Below are 27,406 nucleotides of genomic sequence, written 5' to 3'. Positions count from 1 at the left end.
CACACCACAGGACTGCCAGAAGTAACACCAAACAGCTGCTTGGGGTTGGGGCTGGGATAAGGACAACCCTGCAGCCTTCATGGGGACCTGCTGGTAAAGACAAAGTCCAGGCAACGTGCTGATGTGGTTGCTGCTTAGGTACTGGCACACATTGGAGCTGTGTAACCAGTTGTGCTGGTATTTCACCAAAGAACATCTCTGATGTGGAACACATTATCTTGTCCATAAAACACAGCAGCCTGAATACATACATATATATATTTAAGTGTTCATATATATATGAACATATATAAGGCTCCTATATATATAAAGGACCTATATCTGCTGATTCCCAACCCACATCAGCTCCGTGCTCAGGACCCAGGCTCCATAACTGCACCCTGTGGGACAGCACCTTGCTACCATGAAAACAGTGCCAGTGGTTGACTGTATGAGTAGGGCATGCTGCCTACTGGAAACAAAATGAGACAGGCAGAGCTCATCCTTCTGACAGCCATCTTAAAACATTCATCCCCAGCCTTTGCTGCTGTAAAATCTTAGCTTGGAGAGGCTGCAGATCACAAGGTGCCTTCTTGGAATCTTTAACAGGGAAGGAGAGAAAGGAGGAAGGACAGACCTCAATGGTGGGTCTTGTGGCAATCACTGCTCAGCCACAGGAGCACGCAATGGCCCTTGGAGCAGCAGGACGGGTGGCAATAGGTACAGATGGGGAGAAGTTCTTAAAGCACTTACTCGGGAACCTCTCTTGCCTGGTGGTCCTGGTAAGCCCGGCAGACCTGGTGGACCCTAGGAAAATAAAAACAAACGTTACAGATTGTTCCACAGCAGGGTGGTTCTCCTGAGTGTTTCAAGGAGACCCGTTTGGATAGACCAGGCAACGTGGGCAAATTATAACAGCACGGCCAGAACTCCCCTTCAACTTCTGCTATTGCTACAAAGGCCTGCAAGCTGCGCACAGCACCACCTGCAGAAGGATCTGTTTGCAGAGAGCAGAGTGTTCACATCTTTCCGCCACGCACTGCGTTCCTGTAAGCTCAGCAGTGCTTCACACTCCATTTCCCAGACCTGTGCTGTACCACAGGGGTAACACAACTGCCTCCAGCTTCAGAGCTCCCTGCTACGTGCCAGCACCCACCAGCAGCCACGTGTTAGCACCACGGTGAGCACGGCACACTATACATTACTGCATACCAAGACTTCAAACAGAGAAAGCTTGCCTGAACCTAATTCTGATAAGAGACATCCATCCAAACCTTGTCCCTGTGGGAAAAAGCCACGTGGGAGAGTATGCAAAGCCCAGGTCCAGTCTCTCTGTGCTACTAATTTGATAGGACGTCAAATGAATCAGAGCATTTCTTTCTGAATCTACGTCTACCAGCAGTACAGCTAACAAGGAAATGGTTGTTTTAAAGGTGTAAGAGCCCACACAGCACAGAATTGGAAATTCCCCACACTGAGGTGCACAGGGCTGCACTTTGGCTGCTGCACTGCTCACTGCTCCCACCCAACACTGCTCCCTGCCCTGGGGATTTCCACTCTCTGTAGCCCGGACCACTTGATCTGACCCCTCTGCAAGCTGTTTGCTGCTGGCCAACACGGTGCTACCAGTCCTTGTATCAACAACCCTCACCAATACAGCTGACCCTCATTTTAGCAACACACACGTCATTTTATTCTGCCATTGTGCCAGCCCAGGCTCCCGTGCATAACACAATTATACAGCTGTGCCAATAGACAGTTGTGCTTTCTTTCCTTTTTTTAAGTCTTAAGTAATTGCTCTCTAGAATCCAAACTTTTATTTAAAAAGCATCCCTGTGCCCTTTTAGTTAGGAAGATAACTATCAAAACATGCACCCAGTGCAACTGAGGCAGCTGCAGTTTTAATGGAGTTTACCAAAGATTAATTCAAGTCCTTAACCTCATCTCCATCAGCAACCATTCCTCTGTACCCCCAAAGGGGGACGTAAAGGAGAAGATGCAACTGCCTGAGAACCACATTTCTCAAGTACCACCAGACAGGAGGGGACCTCCTCCACCTTCCTGCTCACAGCAGCTGCAATTGCACTTGGCCACGTGAGTCAAAACGTCCTCCAAAAACATGCACTGTTCAGAATGAGCTGAAGCTGACGCAAACAAAGGAGAGAGCTGATACCTGCACTGCAGTGGGGATACGGAGTGAGGGAAAGGCGTATAGAAAACAGTACGTAATTCAGGAATCCCTGCCGCTTTGGTTTAATTTACTGCCTCTCCTTCAACCTTTTTTCTCCTTTTGTGAAAACAAGAGGGAGAAGGTGGCTGTGGGATAAGTATTGCAGCATTACGGAATCACAGAACGGCTTGGGTTGGGAGGGACCCTAAAGATCATCCAGTTCCAACCCCATCCCCTGCCGTGAGCTGTTCGCCAGCCAGCACTGCCCAGGGCTCCATCCAAGTAGCCAAAAGGCATCACAATACGGTGGTCAGTATGCATAGGGCAAGGGCACGTCCACAAATAAATAAGCACGGCATGGTGGGGACGGCAGAGGTAGCCGGATGAACACGTGTAGTTGCTGTGAAACATGAAACGAGGCCACACTCCTGCTTCTCACATGGCTCCTTGGGAGCTGGGTTGGATGGGACACGCACCGTGCCTTCCCAGTGACTCATCCCTCCTCTGCCTCGTGCCCCATGCACACCCATGTCATCCAGCTCCGGCTTTCAGACAAGAGGCCCACGTCAGACAACTGGAAAGAGCAGTGCTGAAATACACACGGAGAAAAATGCACATCCGCAGAGGCAGCCAGAGAAGAATAAGGCTGGAGCAGGGCCCAGCTACTTACAGACCATGGATGCTGTCCCACTTAAAACGTAAAGGTCTGAGACGTGAGAAGTGAGAGACATCTATCAGCGCAGCACGCCTCTAGAGCCTGCCTGCAGGTTGGGTATTAGGAGGAATCTCTTTGCAGAAAGCAGAGGGGCAGTGGCACAGGCTGCCCGGGGAGAGGTGGAGGCGCCATCCATGGAGGTGCTTAAGGAAAGGGCAGGTGTGGCACTGAGGGATGGGCAGCATTGGTGGCAGCTGGACGGTTGGACTGGATGATCTTACAGATCTTTATGTAAGGTTGAACTTAATGATTCTACGATTCCAATGCCTGCAGTGTCCCTACACTCATCGCAGCATCTGCCCCCTCGCCCTGCACGCGGGGATGCAGGGAAGAGTTAAACAAACCACGCAGAGCCTGGGCGGACCTTTCCGCTGTAACCCCTTCCAGCATCCCTGGGGAAACCCATTGTGAGCAGTGGAAAGCTCTCCGAGGGGCAGGAGGGTTTCCTTTTCCTGGCAGCTGGAGGAAGATATCGCTTCTGCCCTCCCCTTGCATGGATGCCCCGTGGGACCAGCAGGGCTGACGGCCTCCTCCAGCACTTTGCTTCTTGTCTCTGGCTTCTCTCCTGCTCCTCGCTGCAAGCTGACGGCGGAGAACACACACACACCCTGTTATCACACCAAGCAAACCCGGAGATCAAGGAGAAACGTGGCAAAAGCAGATCCTCTCTCTTCTCAAGCCAAACAGCAGGGCTGTGAACCAGCCCCGACAGCTCCGCGATCAGCTCGTGGCGGCCACATGAAAGTTTAACCCTTCTCGGTTTCCCACGGTAGCGTTGGCGATGATGGCTGATCCCACCAAATGATTATGGGATTTATTCTAAGCTGCTGCTGGGAAACTTGCTGGTGCGAAACGGATGCTTTCCGTAGCTTCTGGAGCTTCAAGCTGCACATGGAAAATTAAGCTAGGTTGTCTGAAAGTGAAATGCATCGGACCCTGAGGACAAGAGGAATCTCACCGCTTCCTCCTGCTGCTGAGATCAGCTCAGCTCATCCCTCTGCCTTTCCCACATCACGGCCCCCTTCCCTCCCCTCCCCCCCCCATGGCTTCCCCTGCCCGCAGCAACACCCCTGGGAGCAGAGCTGCCTTCAGATCTCAGAACCTGAGCAAGGCTGAACCTGTCCGGGGAAGGCTTCAAGTGAATTATAATCGGTACAGGAATCGGCGCTGGCGGTGTGGGAAATGACTCTCTTCCTTTTGAATGGTTTCGGATTCGTATCACTCAGGTTGCAAACTATTTCTGTAATTGCTCCCCCAGGGGCAGGGACTCAGCCTAGCAGCAAATAGCTGATGACTGCCCAGGACGTGATTCAGCCACATTCCAGCACACGCTGAGAGATGGACATGTCTGGGTTTTAGGGTCTCCCCACTGTACTCGTGCCCCTCACACTCTGCCCCCTGCACATCCCATAACTGGCTGCACGTCACAGGAGGGCGTGCTGCTGTGTGCAGACAGGAGATGGAAGGATGAACGTTATTCCCTCTCAACTGCTAATGCACGTGGTAAAAGTCACCTTAAAAGTGACTTCAGAAAATGCATCAAAAGCTTCTCCCCATGCTAGCACCATCAGCAGGGATGTTTTTTACCCCTGCAGATAGAGAACCTGCCCTGCTTTCCTCCTGGAGGAAGACAAGGTGCGTTTCTTCCATCAGTTCTCTGCCACAAATCCATTATTTAGTATTGCCCATCCGGAGAGCAGCGGCACAGAGGGACTGAATGACTTCAGGGGCAGCACCAGCATTAGATTCTCCCTGCTCAGGAGAATGGAAGATGAGAAGAACTCACCCCAAAGGACACACCAACCCCTCCACGTCTCTCTGCCCTTCCCAGCGCTGTGCAGAGGAGGAGAGAAGACCCAAACCCTCAAAATCCTGGCACAAACCGAGATGTTGGCGGAAAGCCACTCCTCTAACATGACTTCTGGAAGAGGGACAGATGTGTATTCTGGGTTTGTACAACAGCTATTGCAGAGAAGTTTTGTCCGCAGCTGGATTCCAAATTGTGTGGCAGCTCTGCACACAGACAAATATTAGCATGGCAGTTTGATGACTTTCTCAGTCTCTGCATGAGAAAGTCAGTCTTGGGCAGCCCCAGGTCCTGCACGGAAGTCTAAAGGGGTATGAAGAAATAAAGGGATCCCATCCTCCATCCCTCACTTTCTGTTCCTAGAGGCTGACGAAATACCTACATATGTGTTTATAGGATACATCTCTGCACCCTGTGCTGCACATCTGTCTCAACTACACTCTCAACTGCTCTTCAAAATGAATCTCATCTTATGCAAATAGAGCTCTCTGATGCTTAGTCATTTGCCTACAAGATTTTTTCCCTTTGAGGATAATTCTGGTTAAATTAGCAAAAAACTATGATCCAATGGCACGAGTGAAGCTCAGACTTTTCCCATGTATTATACAAAGCATGCTATTTCTTCCTTTCAAGAGAAAACATGACTCATTCATTAGGAGACATTCAAACGCATTGTGTGTTCCTAATTTATCAAAGACTGTCAGCTGGAGCAGCCTTTTCTGGTACAAGGAGGACTGGAAATAGGCCCTTCATATCTGATCAGTGTTCCCATTCACCTCTCTCTCTCTCCTGAATGCTGATTGCATTGGCAAGGATCACTTCCCTGCAAAAGGAGCCGTGCTCCAAAACAAACCACTCATGTGGAAGATGGCAGCTGGAGCAGTCTAGACTTGGGATGGGCTCAGAAACATCTGCCTTTGCAATGGTGCTGCCTGCCAAAGCCTTGCCACACCTCTGTCTGGGCTGCTGCCACCAGCATTCGGACCCTGCGACCCAGACAGAAACTGGATGATTATGCTGCTGTGTGCAGGGCTGGATGATAAGTGTGCTTGCCTGAGCACTCTGCAACCCAGCTGTGCCACGGCAAGGCTTTGCTGCAGCTCTATGACATGCACATGGCACACATCCCTGCTGATGGGGAAGGCGGAGGGCTGCAGCACCCTATGCCCTGCAGCAAAGCTCCAGCACGCACAGTTCCCTCCCCAGCAAGCAACACTTCCCCATCCATTGAAAGACTCCAAATACCTATCCTTGAGAGGGCATCCCTGAGCATCTCAAAGATGCTGGCCCTCAAACTCAACATTAAACATCATCTTCCTGTTGTGGCTGCCCTAGCTGCTCTCAGCCATGTGCTGGGGATGCTGGCCAGCCCCAAGCAGTGCCCAGGTACTGACCTACCATGGCACTTGGGGGGCTCTTTTTGCTGTTTCCCCCTCCTCTCCAGAAGAAATTCACAACAGAGATCCCAAATGCTTGTGGTTATTAATGGTTCCCAAGCAATTTTTCTTTTTTAAGAGCATATTATCCTCCCTCCCAGTAAACCCAACATTCCTGAAGCATTAATGCTCTGCATGTGAGGCAGTGTCAGCGCTTCCTGTTGTGCAGCCCGTGGTGGTCTTCTAGGACAGATGAACCCGCAGGCGGTGCTGCCTTTTGATTCGAGGTAAATGCATCCCTTCACCCTCCTGACTGCACTCCTCTAACCACACAGACACCTCCCTCAGCTGCGGGGAAGGGGCCCCTCTGCATGGCTGAGGTTACACCACAGTTATTTTTGGTACCGCTCAGAAGAAGCACAGAGACCACAGCGCCTGAGTCATCGGGCTGTCAGTCACATCCTCATGTTGGGATGATCAGGATGAAGGACGGTCCTTTCTCCTCTCTTGGTAAGACGGGGAGCCCAGGAATGCCTCTACGCAGACATCTGAGCCACGGTGGTCCCAACCCTTGCTGGAAAGATTTTCCATATGCCTTTCTCTGCCCATAGTGGGATATTGGTTCTTGAAGAGACCTTGTGTCAGGCAACACAGCCAGGCAAAGAACAAACCCTCCTGCCCTCCCCACTTTGTGCTCCATGCATCACATCCCAGCCATTGCATGCAGCACCACAACCAGCCCGGAGACCTGCCCTGACCTCACCAGAGTGTCTGCCCGAGCACCAGGTTGCTGCCAGGCCATTACTCAAGCACGGAGCATTTATCAGCACTCCCTCCCAACACGCTTGTCTGGCCATCAGAGTGCTGCATTTCTCAGTGTGTCAGCCCCATTCTGCTCTTTTCTCCCTTTTCTGTTCCCACGTCAGAGACATTCAAGGAACCATTGTACAGAGATCCCCGATGAGTCACAGCAGCCAGCTCCAGCCATAACCTTTCCTCCCTAAGTGCTGACTTTGTTTCCAGCAGTTGGAGAGGATGGGGCCAGGCAGAGCCTCAAGATGTTCTCCTTTCCCTCAATTCAGGACTGCAGTTCTCGGACCAGATGGAAAAACGTTGCCATCTCTTCCCTCAGTCCTCACAGCCTGAATCAGTTTCTTTGCTATGATTCACAAGCTGAGAGGGATTTTCCACTCCAGTTCAATAATTCGCTCTTTCAATTGCAGGGGGACGTGGGGACTCGGAGCCCGGTCACCCTCAGCACAGAGCAGCCCAAGGCTTCTCTGGGCTCAGCACCGGGCCACGCAGATGTACCCATTGCAGGTAAGGAGTGTTTTAAGTGAAGTTCACGGGTTGCTGAACTTCTGTTCTTGGAATTATGCCTGAAATGCCTCTCCGCGAAACGCTGCCCACAGATCAATCCGCGGAAGCTCATTCTGCCTACTCAGGGATTTTACCAAACGCCTCCAAATGACTACAGCAGGGATGTGCCGGCGCAGCTGGGCATCCTTCACCTCTCCCACAGCCGGGAACCTCAGAATGAAGCACAGCCCTCAGTAACTCCCCCCAAAACTACCAGAGAGCACCAACACGTTGCTTTGAAAAGCGAGAGGCAGGACGTGAAGATGAGCAAAACACCGGGGGCTCAGCAAAACACAGCCCTTGCATTTTAGGGGTTGCAACAGCGAGCAGCACATCTGCAGTCACAAGTGCTGTTGATTGTGTTCCTGGAGCTTGTCTCAGATTTTCCGTTGTATACCCTTCTTTCACTATTTTAAGAAGTCAGCTGTAAAAATTTGCTCTAGGCTGGAACTTGGCAACCGAAGTCTCCGTCTGGGAGAAACTTATACATGTACAGCCCCTCTCTCACATATATATTACAGCAAAAGGCTTGGGTTGGAACACCAAATCCTCCTGAACGTTGGCCAGATTAAAGATTCTGTTTGCATTCTTACATTAAAAAAAACATGTTAGCAGATAATTAGTGTGGCCTGACTGCTTTTAGCATTACAAAATGTGTGTATGCTCGTCATGGCCAAGACACACACACCCTGAGAGCAGTTACTGCACGTGGAATGCCGTAGTTAAATTCATAGAGGAAGATCTTGGGGTGTTTTAAGGAATAAATGAAAAACAAAACAAACGAACAAACAAAAAACCCATTGCACAAAACAAATAGAGAAAGGGGTTTGAATCAATGTTGGTATTTGCTTTTCTGGAAATGCCAACCCAGCTGAGCTGGGCCTTTGAAGAGTCATGAAGTGCTCAAGCTTACCTGAGGTCCTCTGTCTCCTTTCACTCCTGGGTATCCCAGTAAAAATGGAAATGGAGTGGGCCCAAGGGGGTCAAAGATCTGATAGCCATCGGTCGCAGCTGGGGTGGTGAGGTTGAAGGCCTGGGCTCTGGAGACAGGACGGGCAGCCCCCAGGGGCGGTTTGGTGTACACCAGAGGGACATTGCCAGGATCCCCTTTCCTGGTGGGGGTTGGCAGGTGCTTCTTTGGAAGGGGCCCGGTGGTTGGGGTCTGTGGGGTTTGCTTCAGGGTGACAAAGTGGATGCTGCTGGTTGCGTTGTCAGCCCTCCTCCTGGTAGGCTTTACAGTACTGGGTGCTTCAGAGGACTTGGTGGTTGGTATTTGGTTGATCTTCTTTTTGGTCTCTTGCTTGGTCTCTTTCCTGCTGGCCGTGGCAGGGCTCGGGCTTGCTGGCAGGGCCTTTTTGGCACCAGGCAGGGGAGTTTTCTCCGTGTGTGTGCTGGAAGTGGGCCGAGACACCCTGAGGGTCGTCACCGTCCCCCGAGGCAGCGAACGGGTGGGCGGCTGCGTCCCAGCACTCGATGGAGCGGGAGATGGGGCCACTGTAACCTTTGTGGCTTTGGTTGTCTGTCTTGGCAGCGGCGGCTGGGACGAGACCAAGGCAACAGTTGTAGCACCTGAACCCCGAGTCTTGAGGGGTGCGGTGACCCTGCCAAGCGCCAAGGATGGGGAGGCAGTGGTCAAGTTTTTCAGACCCTGAAGCAAGGGCTCCATATGCTGTGGAGTACTCGGGGACGCACTGGGATCCCTGGGCAGGATGGGGATGAGTGGGGGCAGGTTTGGCCGGTAGGTGTCTGCTTGCCTGCACTGTTTTTTCAGGTATTTACAGTAATGATGAGCTGCCTTGGCGGAAGGATAAATATCGAACTGGCAGATGGCTCCTTCAAACTGCACGGAGTGATGGTTCATCTTCCCAAAGAGGAAAGATCCATGTGGATCCAATGCCTCGTCCTTTTTAAAATGCAAATCCGCATGTACTCTGTGCTTCCCACAAGAAGTAAATAAAGTGACTGTCTGGCCACGGATATTGATGGCCATATTGTGCCACTGGCCATCGTGAACATTGTAATCAAAATATACAGAGCGCTTGTGGCCCACGTACACTATTATCTTCCCAGGCACAAACTGAACCCCCAGCTGCAGTTTTTTCTTTTTGCTCTTGACTGCAAAGAGGAAAGCATTGTTGTTGCGGTGGGAGCACAGGCTCAGCACTAGGAGCAGGTCAGTGCTGGAGCCTGTGGGGAAGATGGTGCTGATGGGTGCTTCGACGCGTGCTCGCTGAGTAAAGATAACCCCTGATTTGAGAGGAATGACCCCTTGAGGAATGGCATGTGATGAGGACAATCCACTCGATGGCCTTCTCCCTCCCAGGCCCAGCCTCTGAAGAACATCCACATCTGAAAGGGAAGCAACAAGAAAGCATGAGTTGGTGAGGAACGCATGGGCTGGATCGATGCGAGATGGCTATCAAACCAGTCCGTGCAAAAGTGCAACGGGTTAGAAGAAACCTCTACCATCCTCTGACAAAGACACACCCACGTATTCAAAGTTGAGCACACGTAGCTCTTTCTCCTGCACAGAGTGAAAAGCAAGTGCACGTTCAACTCAGTCATCGGCAATTGCCAAAACGCATCAGCTTCACGGTGGATCTGGCGAGGTGTCCTGTCCCACCAGAGACCAGCTCCAGATGTTCTGGAGGGAGCTGAGCTCATGGCAAGGCAACTTCCCACCAAGCACCAATACTCCACTTCCCTGAGATGCAGTTCTGAGTACTGACCACACAGCGGGAAAGGAATTTGAACAACAGACTGAGCGGGGATTGCAAAATGTTATACCCCCAGAAGGCAAGGAACAGAGCTGTCAAAGGGAGCAAAATCCTTCTATCTGTCTCTCTACAGATCAGTAAGCAGCAGCTTTTGATCTTAGAGACTCTGGGGAGTTTTGGGAAGCAAAAGTGCCTCCCAGCATGAAAAAATTGCACCTACATTTCACTGAACTTCTTCAGGTTCACAACAGCAGTGCTTTTTTCCCAGCGGATCATCTTACAGCCTTACATTATTTCGGTAAGTTGGAGGAATCAGGCTTGGATTGTGGAAAGCTGAAAAACTAGTTGTGACTGCCATTGAACAGGTGGGATTTGCTGGGCGCATTGCTCAAGAGAAGACAGGATGCTCGCTGCCCACAGCATCCATCTCTGTCCACTGATGCTGGGAGAAGCCTGTGGAGGACGTGCAAGCAGAGTCCTCTGGTTTCTGGCCCTGAAGTCTAACAGAAGTCACACAGCCTGGAGTCCAAAGCAGATTAGCAGGCAACAGCAACACAGCCTGGAGCCAGCTGGCTGCAACTTCAGCCGAACTACTTCACTGAGGAAGATCCTCAGGTCTATGTGAGAAGAACTGCAAAGGTAAATGTGCCCAGACCTGAAAAAAGGGCTCCATGTGCCTGAAAACCTGTTCTCTTATTGCAACTCCAACTTTTAGTCTAACAAGGGATGTTAACTGCATGGTAAAGACACATCAGTGTAAGGCTAGAGTGACGAACATGGTGTTACCACTGTTGAAAAGAAAATAGGACGCCTGTATTTCCTTCCCTCTTCCCTGCCCAAATGCAATGCCCGTTACTCAATGACCATTTAGCTCCATCTTTAAGTGGGGAAACAAAGCAAGTTGCTTGCTTGGACTGCCTAATCCAAATCCTGATCTCTCAAGGTAAGAACTGAATAATCAGAAATGCAGCAGTGCCAATCATAGCTGCGCATCAGTTAACACCATGGACTCACAGCTTTCCCATAGGAAAAGAAAAGGCAAATCAAAGGTTGTCCAAAGAAAAAAGCCAGCTGCTTTTCTAGAGGGGCCTCGGAACTTGGCCGCCTTCACCCTCAGCTATTAAATATTCAGCACAATTCTCAATATTTGGAGAACCAGCACTAGGAAGAGATCCTCAGTTTTGGCCAGAGGGGATGTAGACTGAAGCCAGTCTGAGGCCTGTAATGTCTCTGGCCAGGAAAGCAGGAGAATAGCGAGAAAACCTCTGTTCTTTGACTTTGGCAAAAACAATGGCTATTTCTGTACGTAAGAACTAGTCAATCAATATTTATTTTGTCTGAGAATGGCTTTATTCCCACCTCCCTTTTACAAGGCAGCTGAACTCATTTTCTAGCAGACTATCCTGGAGAAGACGTGTCAGATGTGCAAGGGGGGTGGAAATTTCCCCACTCCGTGCAGAGGGGATAATGTAGTGCACAGCTCAGGAGTTAATAACAATCCTGCTTCCATCCTAGTGAGAAATCCTTGGTCCCCCCACTGCTTCTCTGCAGTGTTGCTCTACAGGGTTTGTCCCTCAGCACAGCAAAGGTGAAGCCTGTGCACCGAAGGGAGGAATAGCAGCCATGCCTTCAAGCTGGATCATTTCAAGAGTCCATGAAATGGGAAAGGCCAAAGCCTGGCTCTCGCAAACTCCAGTGGGACCCCTGCCACAGACTTCAAAGACACCAGGATTCAGCCCTAAGGAAATAAGTTTACTGCTCAAACTGGGAGCTAGACACCAGCTTCCAACTTCTGTGTGTATTTTTAGGTTCTGTCCCAGAGACAGACTGTGGTGCGTCTCCACTGGGCAGAAACGCTTCACGGTCTGAGTGCTATTTGCTTGGTAGCTGCTCTGTGAAGACATAAAGGATGCTTCCCTGCTCAGAGCATGCTGCTACTGTTTGCAGCACTGACCCAACCGCCTTGTTAGCAACTGCCTCAAACAGTGCTGCCGAAAAAGGAAAAAAGAAAAGCACAGTCCAACCTCTCCTCTCCCTAAAAACCCACAAAGGTAGAGCCAAATTCTCCATGCTTACGCAAAAGAATCCAAACAAAGCAGACCTCATGCAGGACACGGGTGTGGATTTTCCAGCCCCAGGTCCAGGCACACAGCTCCGGACTCCTGCACACCATGGCTGCCCTGGGCAGGTGGGGCACATCCCCAGGGACGATGGGATGTCATCAGCTAATGCAAAACGCAAGGTAATTTTTGCTTCTTTAAATGGCTCCAAGTTGAGCAAAGCATTTTTTCCTCCTTTGCTTTTCTTTCTTTCTTTCTTTTTTTTTTTTTTTCTTCTTCCGTAGACTTTTTTTCCATCAAAACACATTATTTAAAAGATTCATTCACTGAGAGCTGCCTGCTCCCAGGTGCCTCCAGCCGAACTGCTGCATTCCTCCAGCAGCACTTCAGCAACAGGGAAAATCTTTTCTAAGTGAGATGCACAGAGATTCCTGTACAAGCACGTGACTGTGTCCAGAAGAGGTGATAAAGTCTTTCCTTGCTATCCTGCTCTTCTTTCTCTCCCTCCCCGTCTCCCTACATAAAAATCTTTGTCAGGAAGGAAGCCAGAAGGCAGAAGAGAAATAACTCGGAGCTTCCCAGGTTCCAGCAGCTGACATCAGATGCCCACAGCTAAAACTGGGTAGGATAAATGCTACATTTCCAAAAGTTCTGCCCAGACCTTTAGTCAGTGCACATCCGATGAACTCACTAACCTCGTGATCTTTTGCATTTGTAATGCTTAGGGGAAAACCACCCTCTGTGCTCCCTGATTTTCCACTGTGCAGGCGGATCTCTACACCTTACAGTAACAGCTGTGGTCTTTTCAATAGCCCACAGCATTGGATTAATGTCATCCTCACGCAGATCCATGAATGAGCTCTTAATTGATGTTGTAAAACTCACATTCAAAAATCCTGAGTGATGACACAGTCTTGAATGGCCAACGTTCTCTTACAGCCTTCCCTTCCTTGGAAGACTTTGATTCCCAGAAGAAGATCCTGACTCTGATTGTTGGGAAACTGAGCAGAAATTCTTAATTCTTTATCAGAGGGGGACCATCATTAACTGACACAGGCTGCCAGGGAGTGATGCAGTACTGAGGGATACGGTTTAGTGGGCAATAGTGGTAGATGGATGGGCTGGATGATCTTAGAGGTCATTTCCAACCTTAATGATTCTATGATCTCAGAGGGATGGCAACTACAAAGGCAACACAGCAAGGACAAAGTGAAAGAGTTTCATTTGAATTGATGGTAACGCTAAGAGAGACGGCACCATCCCATAATTATCATGGGACTGAAATGATGGATAAAGATGGATCCAAACAGCATGTTAAAATCTACTCGAAAGAGAGACGCCAAGAGACAGCATTTGCTCTGCCTCTTTATGAGCTGACATAAAACTTGCTCTGAAAACTGCCTGACTAAGTAATTCAGCCAGATGTTCACCTCTTCTGCATTGAAGGAGAATTTGGAAAATATTACATTTTTCAAACTTGCTGATGGCAGGGATGTTATTTTAGGTATTTTTTTTCTGTAAGAAGTGCTCCGTGGGCTGGCTTACAGCTGAGCACTGACCAACTTTCTATTTTTCCTTCATGCTTTGGAGACTGAGAGGAGAGCCCTGGAGCCTGCTAGTCCACTTATTGTTGTCTCCTGCTTGCAGGAAGCTGCTGGGTTCCAGCATGCGCCCGTGTAAAACATCCGTGTGGAAGAGGTGCTGCTATTTTAGGAGCTGGCTCCCTGACAAACAGATGTTGCAGAGATGCTCCGTTACCACAATCAGCTGTAAAATACGGATTTAGTTTTGTTTTTGTTGACTCTGAAGCTAATTTGTCGTGTGGGGGTTACTGCAGCCCAAGCTTTTGTCCTGCCTCCAGCAGCGCCAGGAAGGGACGCCTGGAGAAGATGGGTAAAGGTATACAGTTGTTCCGTATAGAAAGCTCTCCCTGCAGCACAGGGGCTGAGCCAGACACAGAAATTCTCCTACAAACCACCCCTGTGGGACATTTCCTCCTGAAATTTGCTTTCCATGGAATCACTTAAGGTTGGAAAGGGCCTCTAAGACCATCCAGTCCATCCATCCACCTACCACCACTACGCCACGTCCCTCAGTACCACACCTACCCTTTCCTTGCACACCTCCAGGGACAGTGCCCCCACCACCCCCTGGGCAGCTTGTGCCACTGCATCACTGAGAAGTTCCTCCCAACGGCCAACCTTCTACTTTCAGAACTCTCATCATTTCTGCACACACTGCATCCCATGCATCTGCACAGGCACGACTGGGTTGCATCCAAGTCAAGTTAAAAATCGTTTGCCAGAGACTCTTAATTCCTTAATGGCCCGGCCTCAAGGGGCACCTCCTAAAAGCAGTTAAGTGCGAGCTAATGCAGGTAGATGCCAATGATATTTTAGATACAGCAAAATGCTTCATTCCCAGTCGCTCCACCAGGCAGAAAGGCACTTCTGAGAGTCCTGTGGGGCACGTAATCACCCGCAGAAACCCGGTTCCTTTGCCAGCTGTTAACTGCGTCATCTACATCATCAGTGCTGCAACGATCAGCAATGAATGCACTTAATTCTCCACACCGGGCTCTGGAATTATTAAATGTTTGGCCCCAAAATTATATAAAAGCCCTCGGCTTCTACTCTGATTAAAAAAGGAAGAGGGGGAAAAAAGTGTGATTTACCTTCAGAGTTTCCCTGTGTGAATCCCAGGAACCAGCTAAAACACAACACAGTCCAGACAAAGCAGAATCCCCTGAAATTGGAAGAGAAGAAAAAGATGGTGAGTTTCTACAACATTGGTACCAAACCCAGCCCTGCTAATGGCCTCCTCCTGAATCATCATCTGGTGGCAATGTCCACACGCCTCCGGGATAATGGGTGCTCAATAGAAGGGATTGGGCAAAGCTTCCTGTTTTAGCTAAGCTTTAAGCATCGCAGAGCCATTGGAACAGCAGCAGGGAGGAAAAGTTTTAGCAGAAAGACATCTGAGCCCCCCCCCATCCCCCGCCAGCTTCCCTGGTCTGTGGCCAAACAACGAACATAGGAAACTCCTCGGTTAAGCTCACTTAAAACTGTCAGTGGAAAGTTTGGAGATTGAATTCCCTCGTCTTCGAGAGCTGAGATTCAGCAGCTTGATCAGCAAGGGCATTAGGCAGCTGGAGGAACGGAGACAAAAATGTAAACTACAGACAGCCCTCAGCCAGAGGCAGTGTGGGACATCCACCAGTTGTTCCTCATCGCAGCCAAACCAGCGCGAGCACTGGGATATGCAGAGCAATGGCAAAGTGCTGCTCGCTCCTCTCTCAGATCTGGCAGAGAGGAATCATTTATCAATGGGGATTAGAGAACACTCTTCTCCTGCCATCAAGTCTCAGCTTTAGCACAGGAAAATATCCTCTGAGACGATGCATTGCCCCGGGCCAGATCCTCACCTAATGCAGGAGACCCTTTCCCACAGCTCCAATGAAGCTGCAGTGATTTACGCATCAGCGAGGAAACCTGGCCTTGAACGTAAAGCTCCACACAGGAATCCAGCCACTTAGTTAATATTTTAAGGCTTGAAGGGACAAAATACTGGAGCAGCCCCACATCGGCTGGGAAACAAATGAGACGAAGCACATCACTCTTGTACTGTTTCCATTACCCTGACACCAGGCTGTGCATTCCAGGAGCTCTGGGGCTGCTGTAGTTCATGCACAAAGGAATGGCCGCTTGGAACAGCCAAACCTTTCACCAAGTCCTGCAGCCAGCTATATGCTAACCAGGAAAGCTTCCCTGCACTCCGGAGATCCCCAGTGGGGAGATGGGGCTGTTTTCTGCCCACTGCAGCCCATGGGATACAGCTCTTGGAGCTGCAGGCCTGGGAGGTAGGAAGGCAAAGGGAATATGATGACTCCTCATGGCCACCTCTAGCTGAAACCTTTTTGTGACTTAAATGAGGCCAAAATCAACATTATAGGAAGACTTGCACTTCTGTGTTCGCCTCCTAAGGATCAATGGACATTGGGATGTGGATGCCGTTCTCACATGTGTGGAGCTTTGTTGGGTGCCACCAAGGCTAAACTGCTTGGTGGGAAGGTGAGGGGAAGGGATGACCAACACAAAGTTGGCAGGAGGAGCCCCCAGCATTAGGAACACCTTTGGTCTGGTGAGGATCTGATTTGTGCTGCTCTGTGCAAACACACGAGCACACAACGCACAGGTGTCAGAGGGGTGCAGGAGCACCTTCACAACCCAAATCTGCTTCCAAAATCCCCGTTGACCAACACGGTGAGGGGAACAAGCCTCGGGGAAAATCCAGCACATAATTCCATTCTGGTGACAGCAATGGGGCCATAAAGGAGACGAAGGCATGGGATCCAGCTGGCCCCAGCCCTGCTCCTGGACCCCGCGCGCTGTACGAGCTGAGAGCGGGGCCGAGTACCAAAGCACTGAAGAAAAACACTTTGGCAAAATTTACCAACTTAATGGAAAAAGCACAGGCAGCTTCCAAATGGCAGACCTGTGACTGATGGGGCTGTTAATTATTGCAGGATTTTATAAAGCAGGCTCTTTTTCCGTTACAACTCCGCAGTGACAGGATTGCATAAGCAGCTTGAGTAGTAATAGAGGAGGCTTTTCTCCTTATATAGAGCTATCCAACCCACCTTGCCTTCATCTCTGCTTCTTGCCACCACCAGAGATTTCCACAGAGACTCCAGCAAGAGGCACCCACTAAAGGCATTCATTTCTTTTATAGCACGGGGCCTTTGAATACCCAAAGCAGGATCCCACCGCTGTAGTTGCCAGGTGGAGAAATGCCCCTAAACACCAACGATGTAAGTTCACATGAGCCCTAAAGGTTTTCCAGTGGAGGCACAAACTCCCTTTACAGCAAACTGAAGCTACTGACTACGTTACTTTTTGCAGATGCCAACGATGAGTCCATGAGAACAACACAGCGCTGAGAGTGCAAGGCAAGAGACAGCAGAGAAGGGCTGAGCAGTACAAAGGCCAACAGTGGCACATCTCAACCTACGGCAGTGACTTCAGCATTCCCCAATGAAAGGGTGGGCATGCAGGTAGCAGCAGGACGAACACCATGAGGAGTTCCTACAAAAAGCAACCAGAAGGTGTAGGACCACTCGTGCCGGGGCTTCAGGATGTCAGGAGATGACTGCATCGCCCCAGATGCCCCTTCTTCCTTAAACAATGGGTCAAAGCTGAATCAAAATATATTACAAAGGACCAAAGCAGCATTTCAATTTTTTATTTTATTTATTTATTTTTTTACCTTTTTGCACTCATTTACAGTGCAAAACGTTTTGGAAATTGCAAACGTTCTTGAGAATGGAGAAACAATTCCTCCCACTCTCCCCTATTCAGGTGTATTTATTTCTGTTCAATAGATCAGAAGCCAGCTGGGCGCTGCAGACTGCTTTTCAAGAAAGGCAAACCTGCGTTTCCAACTGTAGATCAAATGATAATTCTTAAGAAGAGATAACGTTTATGTCGCTTAAGATCTGATGCATGTGAGTGGAGGTGACTTTTAATAAGACTTCCAGGCAGTTCTGCAGCCAACAGGAAACAGAAATCACAGCCTACGTACGGAGGCTCCAAACTGCCCCATGGAATCGACCCCACTCCCAGCTCCTGGAGGTGGGATGGGAACCTCTCGTTATGTGGATGTCTCTTTTTTGCCCCTGAGTAGTTCTGTGGGATCTTTTTTCAATGTTAACCATATATACATGTACATATACATATATACACATATATAAACATATAACCAGCTCCCCAAAATACCCAGCACCACGTTCACAAAACAATTATCCTGGGTACGTGTCTATATAACCCCAACTACAACTCCAAATTCATGGCATGCGTAGCCACAAAGAGGAAGGATTGAGAAGAGCGATACGTCAGGAGGCCTCAAGCACTGCAAACAGCCTTTGCTCTCCTAAAAGCCTTCTCATCAGCTAGGCACAAGGAAGGTCTGGTTGCCACAAAGGTGTTTGCTTCCTCAGCACCTACAGCTTCACATAGGATTTCTCCAGGAGGTCAATGCAGACCTGCAGTATACAGAACATTGAGATGGAGCATTGGCGTGGCCAACCCCACTCCTTCAGCATTTCACCTTGCTCTTGTAAGGGTTTATGCTGATACCTGGAAATGAAGGGCTGATGGGATTCAGGCTCCCGGTCCCTGTGCTCCTTCTTGGGAACAAGAGCTTGTGTATTCATTGCACAGCCCTGGCCCAGAGCTTCTCTGAGCTCCTGCTGCTGACAGCCTGCTTCTTCACTTTGTGGATGAAGGACAGACAGGCTGATGAGGCTGTGATGACTCAGACACCCTTCCAGATGCCCCCCAGCAACTTCCTGCAATAGGGGATCTTACTGACAGCATGCTCCTTGGTCTCCTCTTTGCTCACCAGCACTGAGTTATTGGCTTTGCTGCTGATTGATGTGACAACACTCACTGCAGCCCTTCCCTTTGTGTCCTCAGCTCGTAACTGGAGCCCTCAGCAAACAGAACTGCTAATTGTGACCTGTCATCCAACTCCTTTTTTTTTGTCCTTCCAACAAACACCTTTGCATTCCTTCATGTTGTGAATGGTGTTTGGCAGAGCCGTATATAATTCCCCATTATTTCCATTCGCACTTCACTAAGCGTCCACCATTCCCCTCATGCCCCCAGCAAAGCAGCAGAGAAAAAAACCTCAGTTCTCTCACCATTTAAAGATTTCATCCAACCCCTTACTGCAAGACCTGGGAGTCCCCTGGCCTTTAATGTAACCTCAGTGAGTGCAGGTTTGAAGCAGGACAGATGGGATGAAGCTGGGAGCTGTATCAGAGTGGCAGCAGAGGAGTGACCCAGCTGCAGGACCTCAGCCAATGCCTTGGTCACGATGCTGTGACCCTAACCCTAAGCATCCCAGGGCACATCTCCACGAGGCTGTGCAACCACCTCCTCTTTGCTGCAGTCCACCCAACCTGCATGTCCCATTGACCTGCTTGCTGCTGAACTTCCCCACTGTTGCTGTCATTTGTCCCAAATTGCCTGCCCTGCCTGCAGGTCCACCTTGTCCCCTTGAAACGTGGTCAGCACACAGCGCTGGGGCTGGAAGGGGCCGGTGGGTAGAGCACAAGTGCTGCAGCTTGGACACACACTCAGCTCCCAGCCACCAGCCCTACTATGGGGATGTCAGAGCAGTGCTGCGATAAGTGGAGCCCCAGGGACATGGGAAGCCCCAACGCTTCATGGGAAGGCACCAGAGGGTTCCCTTTGTAGCTCTGGGGCAGCTCTGTGGCACCGGTGTGGCCTGGAAGTGGCTTTGGGCTCCCAGGAGTGTTGCTGAGACCAAAGGCCTTGACAGGAAGAGCCAGCAGGGGAATGGCAGGATGCACAGCACCGCTGCGCCAAGCAAGTTGAATCCCAGCACCGAAAAGCCCATCGGGAGATAATGTAAGAGCAGCAAGCGACCTCTGCCGAGGAAGGAACGGATCAGCAGCACGCTGGCAAGGTATGCAACCCAGAGCACACCCTGGGAACAAAAGGCTCTCATATCCAGAGTTACCACGAGCCCACAGAGCACGCTTCCCATGGCACTGCTCAGTGGGCACTGAGGTGCTGGTGCAGACCCAGCCATCCCATACACGCTGCCCCACCGGTGCCCATCCCCTCACCCAGCATCAGCGCAGTGCTGGGACCCGAGCGGGATCTCCCTGCCCACATCTGCAGCGTGACCACGGGTAACCCCTCCATCGCACTCACGGCGCAGCACGAAGGCACCTCCAAGGACCTCCCCAGCACCGCAGCCCTCTGAACACCCCACTGCACGGCTGTGCTGCTCTCGGTCCTCTGCAGCACTCCTCATCCCCCGCTCCCCTTCGGCCTTCTCCATTTCTGACAGACAGCCACACTTGCACGGTCCCAGGCAGGAGCTGCACTCAGACCGTGACAGTGTTCAAAAGGCGCAGCCGGGAGATGGTACAGCTACAGCATCTCCAGATGTGCCACAGCCACGTCTGGGCAAAAACCCCCACTCGAAAGCACTGAAATGCAGCATAAACACACACACACACACGCTGCTCCAGGAGAGCTGAGTGCAGGCTGTGGGAGCAGCTGGGATCACACGCGGAACCCTCCATGCACAGACACTGCAGGCACAGCGTGCGCCCAGCCTACAAAGGGAGCTGCACATTCGCCCCGGCTCCGGCACCGCGCGTGGGGTGGCTGCAGGCAGAGGGGTGACCCTTGGGGTGCCCCCAGCCCCTCGCCCGTCCTATCCCCCCATCTCGCACCCATCCGGCTCTGGCAGCAGCACAGGGATCCTGTACACAACTTTTTCAAACTGCCAGGCAGAAGAATCCCAGTCCTTCCAAGGGAGTGTCGGTAAATCATCGTTACATCCGACAACGCAACCAGACGGATTAACCCTTTGCTCGGCCCCGGGGAAACAACAACAACAACAACAACAACAACAAATCCAACGAGGAAAATGACAAAAGCCGTCCCTGCCTACAAGAGAAGGAGGACAGGCAGGGCGCTGTGATTTTTTAGCTGTACGTGGATACAGACAGACAGGGATCTTTGTGCGCGCGCGTGTGCGGCGAGCACATGAACAACATGCCACCACGCACCCGTCTGCCTCTCGGAACGTGCCTCAGCCCTCCCCATGGCTCTCCCACTTTTTGGAGGACCACAATACAGCTCTCCAGGTACCGCTGCCCCCCGTCCCGCGGTGCAGGGCTGGGTGGCGGCGCTTCCGTCCCGCTCCTGCGTGGGGTTGGGACCCTCCCCGTGCCCACCCGAGGCGGAGGTGCTGGGGGCACCGTTGGGAGGTGGAATCGCCCTCTCCGGCATCTCGGTGCGGGTGTGATTCCCGTGCCCTCCCCGCGGATCGGTCCCTGGACCGGGAGCCCCTTCCCCCGGCGCTAAGAACTGGGGGGTCCCCCTGCCGTACCCAGCGCCGTGCCCCCCCCCCGCTCCGCTCCCCACCATCGCGCTCTCACCCCCGGCCGCACACCCCAGCCCCATTCCCACCCTCCTGCTCCGGCTCCAGCGTGGCCTCCCTGCTTCCCAGCCCATTCTCCTCTCCAGCTCAGGAGTTTTCACATCATCCCCTGGCAGAAGGAATGTCTTCCCCCACCCCAACCCCAGCCGCCCCAGCGTGCGGGGCTCCCTCCAGGCACGCTCTCCCCTCCGGAACCCTCCCGGCACCCCCGGGACCCCGTCCCCACCCGGGATGCCTTTCCCCAGCGCCGGCAGAAGCAGCACTTTGTACTCACCCCCTGCCTGCTGCTGTAGCTCTGAATCTGGAGACCGGCTCTGATTCCGGCTCCATCACGTTTAGTGCATTGTCTCTTTCGGGCAATTTTTGCGGCAATCCATCAGAAAAAGGGGAACAGGCCGGTTTGTGGGTACATCCTTGCCGGGAGCTCAGCTCTCTGCCTCTCTAAGGGGCTCAGCTGTGTCAAAGACACCCCCTGGCCCGGACGGCTCACTCCTTCCTCCTTCTCTTCTGGGTCCTTTTGCTTACACAGATCTTTTAATCCCATTTAACTCCCTCTCGGCAGACTGCAATTACCTTGGGAAAAAGGAGAGAGAACAGAAAGTACATGCTAGGAAGCCACGCTGGCCCATGGTCGCTGGATTTCTTGCCTCTCTCTCTCTCTCTCTTTTTTTTCCTCCTCCTTATTAATAGCACAATTTCTGTTACTTCTGGCTTCCAAAATCCTTGGTTAGTGTTATTTTTTTCTTAGCTGTGACTTTTTGTTGTTGTTGTTGTTGGTTGGGTTGGTGGTTGCGATAGTTATTTTTATTTGCAGTGCAGATGTGCCTCCCACCCCCCCAAGGATCTCTCCTCTGGACTTAGAGAGAAGAGGAAAAGGCAGATTTTGAGAAATGAAAATTATTTAAGGATGTCCCCGCTGCCTCTCTCTGCTGCCCTCCTCTGTAACACCGCAGCATTTGCAGAAAGTAATGCAAAAATAAATAAATAACGAAAAGAAACTCCCCGGCCAGCAGAGCTGCAGAGGAGGAACCGAGGATCCTTTCCAGGCTGTGCGGAGTCAGAGAGGAAGACTCCGTGGAGAAAGGTCCCGGTGTGGGGAAGGCTGCCGATGGAGATCGCTGCGGGGCTGCAAACCCTGAGCCCAAAGCAGCTCAGACCCACAGCACCGGCACAGCTGGGCCCCACGTTACGAGGTACCCAACGTGGCTTCTGCTCCGGGTGTGGGGCTTTGGGGGGGGGAGGAGGATGGGAGCACACAGAGGGGCTCAGATCTGCAGGACTACCCGCGTCTTTCCTTGCATTGCGCTGCTGCCGTGGGGAGGGAGGGACGGGGACCCCTGCACCCCTCTTCTCCCACCGCCACGTGACAGAAGCCCGGAAGGCAGGGAGGTGGGGAGTTCTCTTAGACAAAGTCCATCAGAGCAAATCAGATCCCAAGTCACTCAGCCAGCTGTGCCACGAGAGGGGACTCCGTGCTGGCCAGCATGGGTAAAACCTGCATCCCTTCGCCCCCTCCTTTTCCAACAAGCCAGGACACCCCAAGCCCTGGCTGCTGTGAGCAGAACACCAGGACAGAGCAAATCCTCAGCTCTGTGGGCAGCCCCTCTCCTGCCTCCCCCTTCACCCGGGCTCCCCCAGCCCTGCCTCTCACACAGCAGCTCTGCTTTGGGCACTTACTTTGCAGCGAGGCGAGAGGCTGTGCAACGTCTCCTTGCAGCCCCACCTTCGTTGGCATTCATTTGTCCCAGCAGCTTACAACAACGTCTACTTCTTAAAAAAACAATAATTAAAAAAAAAAAAAAATTAAAAAAAAAAAAAAGCAAAAGGAGCAAAACCAAACCAAAACACCCCAAGGCCCCTTCCTGCCTCCTTCCCCTTCAGCCTCAAGGTTTCTCCTGCGCTGGGAGCCAGTGGGTGCCTGCCAGGCTCAGGGGTGCCCACAGAGCCTGGGGTCCCCCCGAATTCAGCAGGTAATCCTTTCCCGGTGTGCACACCAGCAGGTTCCCCGCGGGTCGCTCCGCTCGTGGGTCATTGATGCTGCGGGGATCCAGGAGAGGAGATGGGTTGGGAGCGGGCGCTGGGAGGGACATGGATGTGAAAGAGGTGGAAATGGTAAGGCTGCCCTCGTCCTTTTAAATAGCTGCAGCCAGGGGACTCCGCTCGCTGGCTGGGGTGCCCCAGGTATCCGGTTTCAGCAAACACCAGCTAATGAGCACAGATCCAGCCTCCGAGGGGCAGGTTCAGCGCTGCCGTGCCGCACGGGAGGATGGGGGCACCGGGGCTCCCCCGGTGGGGACGGGGCTGCAGGGAACGGGCGCGGCGCTGAGCATCGCAGCTGAGCCCCCCCGGGGCTCTCCCCACGTCCCCCCCAGGCGCTCAAGAAGCGGCAGAACCAAAGCCCCTCCGGCTGGTTGTGCGCACCGACCTCGGGTACCCCCCCGGAATAAACAGAGCCGCTGACCCGCGTCCCTGAACCTGGAGCGGCAGGGGAGCGCTCTCATGCTCACAGCAGGCAACTCAAGGACCCACCGGCCTGACTCAGCAAAGCGGGTTTCACTCAAAAAAGTCACCTCAGAACGTGGCCAAAAGCTGTGGATTGTCCATAAATCAGACCTCCTGCATACACGACGCCTTCTGTTACCATGCGTGCTGAGGACTTCTCCTCTTTAATAAGTGCATTGGCAGAGCCGTGCTTGCACGCAGGGGCTGTGGTTTTGCATCTCCCAGTTTCTATAGGCACAGGATTTTATTCATACCTTTGCTCTGAAGCATCTGCATGTCGCTTTCTTGCTGTAATAGATGAAGCTTTAAGTAACAACAATAGAGCACCAAGGAATCTGAAATGAGCCGTGTTATGAGTGGGCTAAATAAGCAGCATCCTCACGACCTGCTTTCCTCCAGGGAAGCTGTCCAGCAGCGAGCAGCCAAATCACACATCCACAAAGCTGCATGGAGCTCCTGCACAGCCAGCCCTGGGTGCCCACCCAGCCTACCCGGAGCAGCTCTGTGACTATGGGGACAACAGGCACTCACACGCTTGTTGGAAACCACATCAAATCTCTATTTTCTCAGCTATCTTTTTCCCCCCAGCTGTTTCTTGCATGTTTTTCAGTCATGCATTCCTTGCTCAGAAAGACATTCTAGCCAAGTCTAAGTGCTTAAGTTATAAAATAAAGCCTATAAGTTTGCAAAGAAACGTGTAGAATCGAGAGAGAGATGCGTGCTGTTGACTACACATTGCAGCCCACTGCTCTTTCCCACCTCTTCCAAAACCAACGAGTATTTAATCATCTCTTTCACCCCTAAACGAGCCAGGCTAACCCAAGGACACCAAGGCCCATCTTCCCAGAGCAAGGGACCAGGAGGAAAGCAGGAGGGGTGCTGCAGCTCTTTGCAAAGATGAGACCAAAACCAACGCCAGTGTTGATGGATGCACTCAACTTTGCTCAGTTGAGCAGTTTCAACCCAAAGAGATGCAGGGGGGCTCTGTTGGCACACAGACATCAGCACAGCGCAGCAGCTGGGATAAGGGAATGAGCTTAAAACAAAAGGAAACCCAATGCTGCTGACGCCAGGCCGAGTGGATTCAGGTTCAAAAATTAGACCTCGTCCTTCAAACAGAGAAAAGCCACAACATGCTGAACAGAAATACATTCAGCAGATTTATTTTCCTTCCTTTCCATATTTAAATGGAAGCTGCTTTAAAATACTAAATAAACTGAAGCAAATTGGCACGGCGATGAAATTAAATTAAAAAAAAAAGAAAAAGAAAAAGAAAAAAAAAAGTGGCTGTTCTAATTTAATTAGCCAAAATAAGAACAGTGCAGGGGGGAGGAGATGCCACCGGAACCACACGGCACTGGGAACAGAGCACTTGCTTTGCACACTGGGTATATTTAGATCAATGCCTCGTTCAGAGGTGAGGCTGTGGCGTGGCCACAGAAGGCACGGGCAGTGTGAATCCCGGCACAGGAAGGGCTTGTGGGAGGGATCAGACAAACAGGGAGTGGGGATAAAGGGCCTTTCACTGCCCTCTGGGCTGTGGAGTGGTGCCATTTAACCCGGAGCTGTTTGGGAGCCCTGGGCAGTGGGAACCCACGCTGGGGAGGTGCCGACGGCTCCGCTCCTATTTTAGGGAGCAGCGTTTAACTTCTTTTTGGTGATGCAAAAGCACTGCTCGTTGCATTTCTTGTTCCTCGCATGGAGAGCATCGATCACACACAGGAGGTGTACGGAGAGCTCAAAAATCATTCGTGCAACCCATGCTCTGCCCTGTGCTATCCTCCCCCCCCCCGTCCCAGCCCGTGCCATGGGCCAGCAGTGACATGTTTGAACTTCTGCAGCCGTTTGATGTAAAATGTTTTAAATTCTTTTGCGGAACACTAAAGGCTTTTGTCTCTTGACCGGTGCTGCGGGGATGCCACGTCTGGCACGGGCTGCTCTCACTGCTATTCAGCTGTGCCTTATCCCATCGGGCTGCCCGAGAGCTGGGAACCGCTGTTAGTCATTCCATGGAGCCTTCTTCCATTGGAACGAAGGGAAACACAACGCAGAGATGCAAGCCCGGGCCCACCTTCCTTAAGGAAATGCTGGCTGCTGGTCACAATCCTGCCATACATTTCTCTTGAGATAACTAAAGAACTGCAGCTTTATAGGATGGCTGAAAGCTGCTGCAGATGAGTGGCGACCAACCACTAAGCCACAGCAGAGCAGCATGCTGTGTGCTTTAGGCGTGAAGGTATTACATCTCCTAAACCTTGACCACCAACATTTAAGATACCAGGCAGAGGCTGTCTGGTTTTGGTAACATCCCTTTCTACTTCCCTCAGTTGTCCATCTGTCGCTATGCGGAATTTGAGTGCTGTTTTTGGGATGGTTCAGCCACGGGTGCTGCTGGAAAACACAAAAGCGAGCAGCACTCGGCAGCCGTGAGCAGCATCCCCAGCCTTAAGCACCAGCCCAGGCTGTTCTACTGCTTGTGCCACTGGGAGGTGATCCAATGCTACGTTTTGATCCACACAACAGATAACCAAGGCTGGTTTCCCTCTTTCCCTGCAGAAAAAGTACCAAAAACCCAACCCACCATCCAAACCAATGCTGGGCTGCTGCGCGTGGAGCAATAATTCTTCCACAGTTGGAAGGTTTGCTCGTTAAGTGCTGCAGTGCATCAGCAAGCACTGATGTTCTGCCCAGTGCTGCACCAGAGGACCCTGCTGGGGCAGTGGGAGTGTGCTGAACCAGGCAGGTTGGATAATCCAATCTCTCTCTGATTGAACCACCCTGAGAGCACCTTCTCTTGCAGCAAGGATGGATATGAGCCCAGAGCTTCAAAGAACCTGCTGAGCTGCATTGCTTCTTGCACATTAAGGATGGCCGTGGCTACAACAGCACATTGCTGTGACAGGGATTGTCAACTGAAAACTCGGGTTGGGTTCTCAGTAATTTCAACGGGGAGGGGAAAGGAAGACTTACATAAAGGAAGGGCTGACATAAGGCCGAGCCAACATTCTGGTGTGACGCGATGTTTAAGGGCAATGATATTTAAAACAGAATGAGAATAAACGTGGTTTGGTTTTGTTTGTTACTGACAAGTTGAACATGATGCCTTTTGGGGGTTTGGTTTGATGCTGGAAGTGTGCAAGGAAAAGGGTAGGCGTGGTACTGAGGGATGCAGTGTATGGCAGCAGTGGTGGTAGGTGGATGGATGGATGGATGGACTGGATGATCTTAAAGGTCCTTTCCAACCTCAAATGACTCTATGAAAGAAACTGCTTTAGCTGGGACAAGGAGGAGACACCTCTTGACATGCACACCCACACCCACACGTTATGATAAACAAATCTTGTACTCCACTACATTCTGAAGCATCAGCACCAAAACAGCTGCAACGTGATTTGTGTACAGAGACACAAATAAACCAGAACAAGGAATTGCTTAACTTCATCTTGGTAGGACAGGGGGAAATGGTTTCAAGCTAGAAGTAGGAAGGTTTAGATTGTAAAAGACATCTTCCTTATACTCATAAGGGTAGTGAGGCACTGGCATAGATTGCTCAGATGGATGGTGGACGTCCCATCCCTGCAGACACCCAAGGTCTGAGCTAGATGGGGCTCTGAGCACTGATGGAGCTGTGGCTGTCCCTGTGTGCTGCAGGGACCCGGATCAGATGGCCTTCAAGAGCCCCTTCCAACTCAAACAATTCTGTGATTCTATGATCTAAGCTCAAACACGCTGCAGT

General features: G+C 51.4%; 1 protein-coding gene and 1 long non-coding RNA gene across 8 annotated transcripts in view; one reads left to right on the top strand and one right to left on the bottom strand.

The window, feature by feature from the left end:
• Positions 1-23,275, bottom strand: part of COL27A1 (collagen type XXVII alpha 1 chain) — a 127,492-nt gene extending 104,217 nt beyond the window's left edge. For 2 of the 5 annotated variants that reach the window (XM_040649277.2, XM_040649276.2), the window contains exons 1-4: positions 22,846-22,922; positions 14,858-14,928; positions 8,320-9,755; positions 733-786 (exon numbers count right to left, since the gene is read on the bottom strand). In XM_040649277.2, coding sequence (XP_040505211.1) covers positions 733-786; positions 8,320-9,755; positions 14,858-14,928; positions 22,846-22,907 — 1,623 coding nt within the window. In that variant the 5' untranslated portion in view covers positions 22,908-22,922. Of the gene's footprint in view, positions 1-732; positions 787-8,319; positions 9,756-14,857; positions 14,929-21,442; positions 21,677-22,845; positions 22,939-23,034 lie in introns of those variants that run through there. The other 3 variants (XM_025141346.3, XM_025141347.3, XM_040649275.2) reach the window with 3 other exon arrangements.
• Positions 20,599-24,935, top strand: LOC101749517. Of its 3 annotated transcripts, none has more exons than XR_006931693.1 (3): positions 20,599-20,872; positions 21,983-22,361; positions 24,070-24,935. It is a non-coding gene; the product is annotated as an uncharacterized LOC101749517 (long non-coding RNA). The 3 variants fall into 3 exon arrangements; XR_001464493.4 differs by having other exon boundaries at positions 23,541-24,935; XR_001464492.4 differs by having other exon boundaries at positions 23,309-24,935.
• The last annotated feature ends 2,471 nt before the right edge of the window (positions 24,936-27,406 follow it).

Source organism: Gallus gallus, chromosome 17, assembly GCF_016699485.2.
Source record: "Gallus gallus isolate bGalGal1 chromosome 17, bGalGal1.mat.broiler.GRCg7b, whole genome shotgun sequence".
NCBI classification, from domain to species: domain Eukaryota; kingdom Metazoa; phylum Chordata; class Aves; order Galliformes; family Phasianidae; genus Gallus; species Gallus gallus.
The sequence above is the reverse complement of the archived record's forward strand: the minus strand, read 5'-3'. Positions and strand labels throughout refer to the sequence as shown.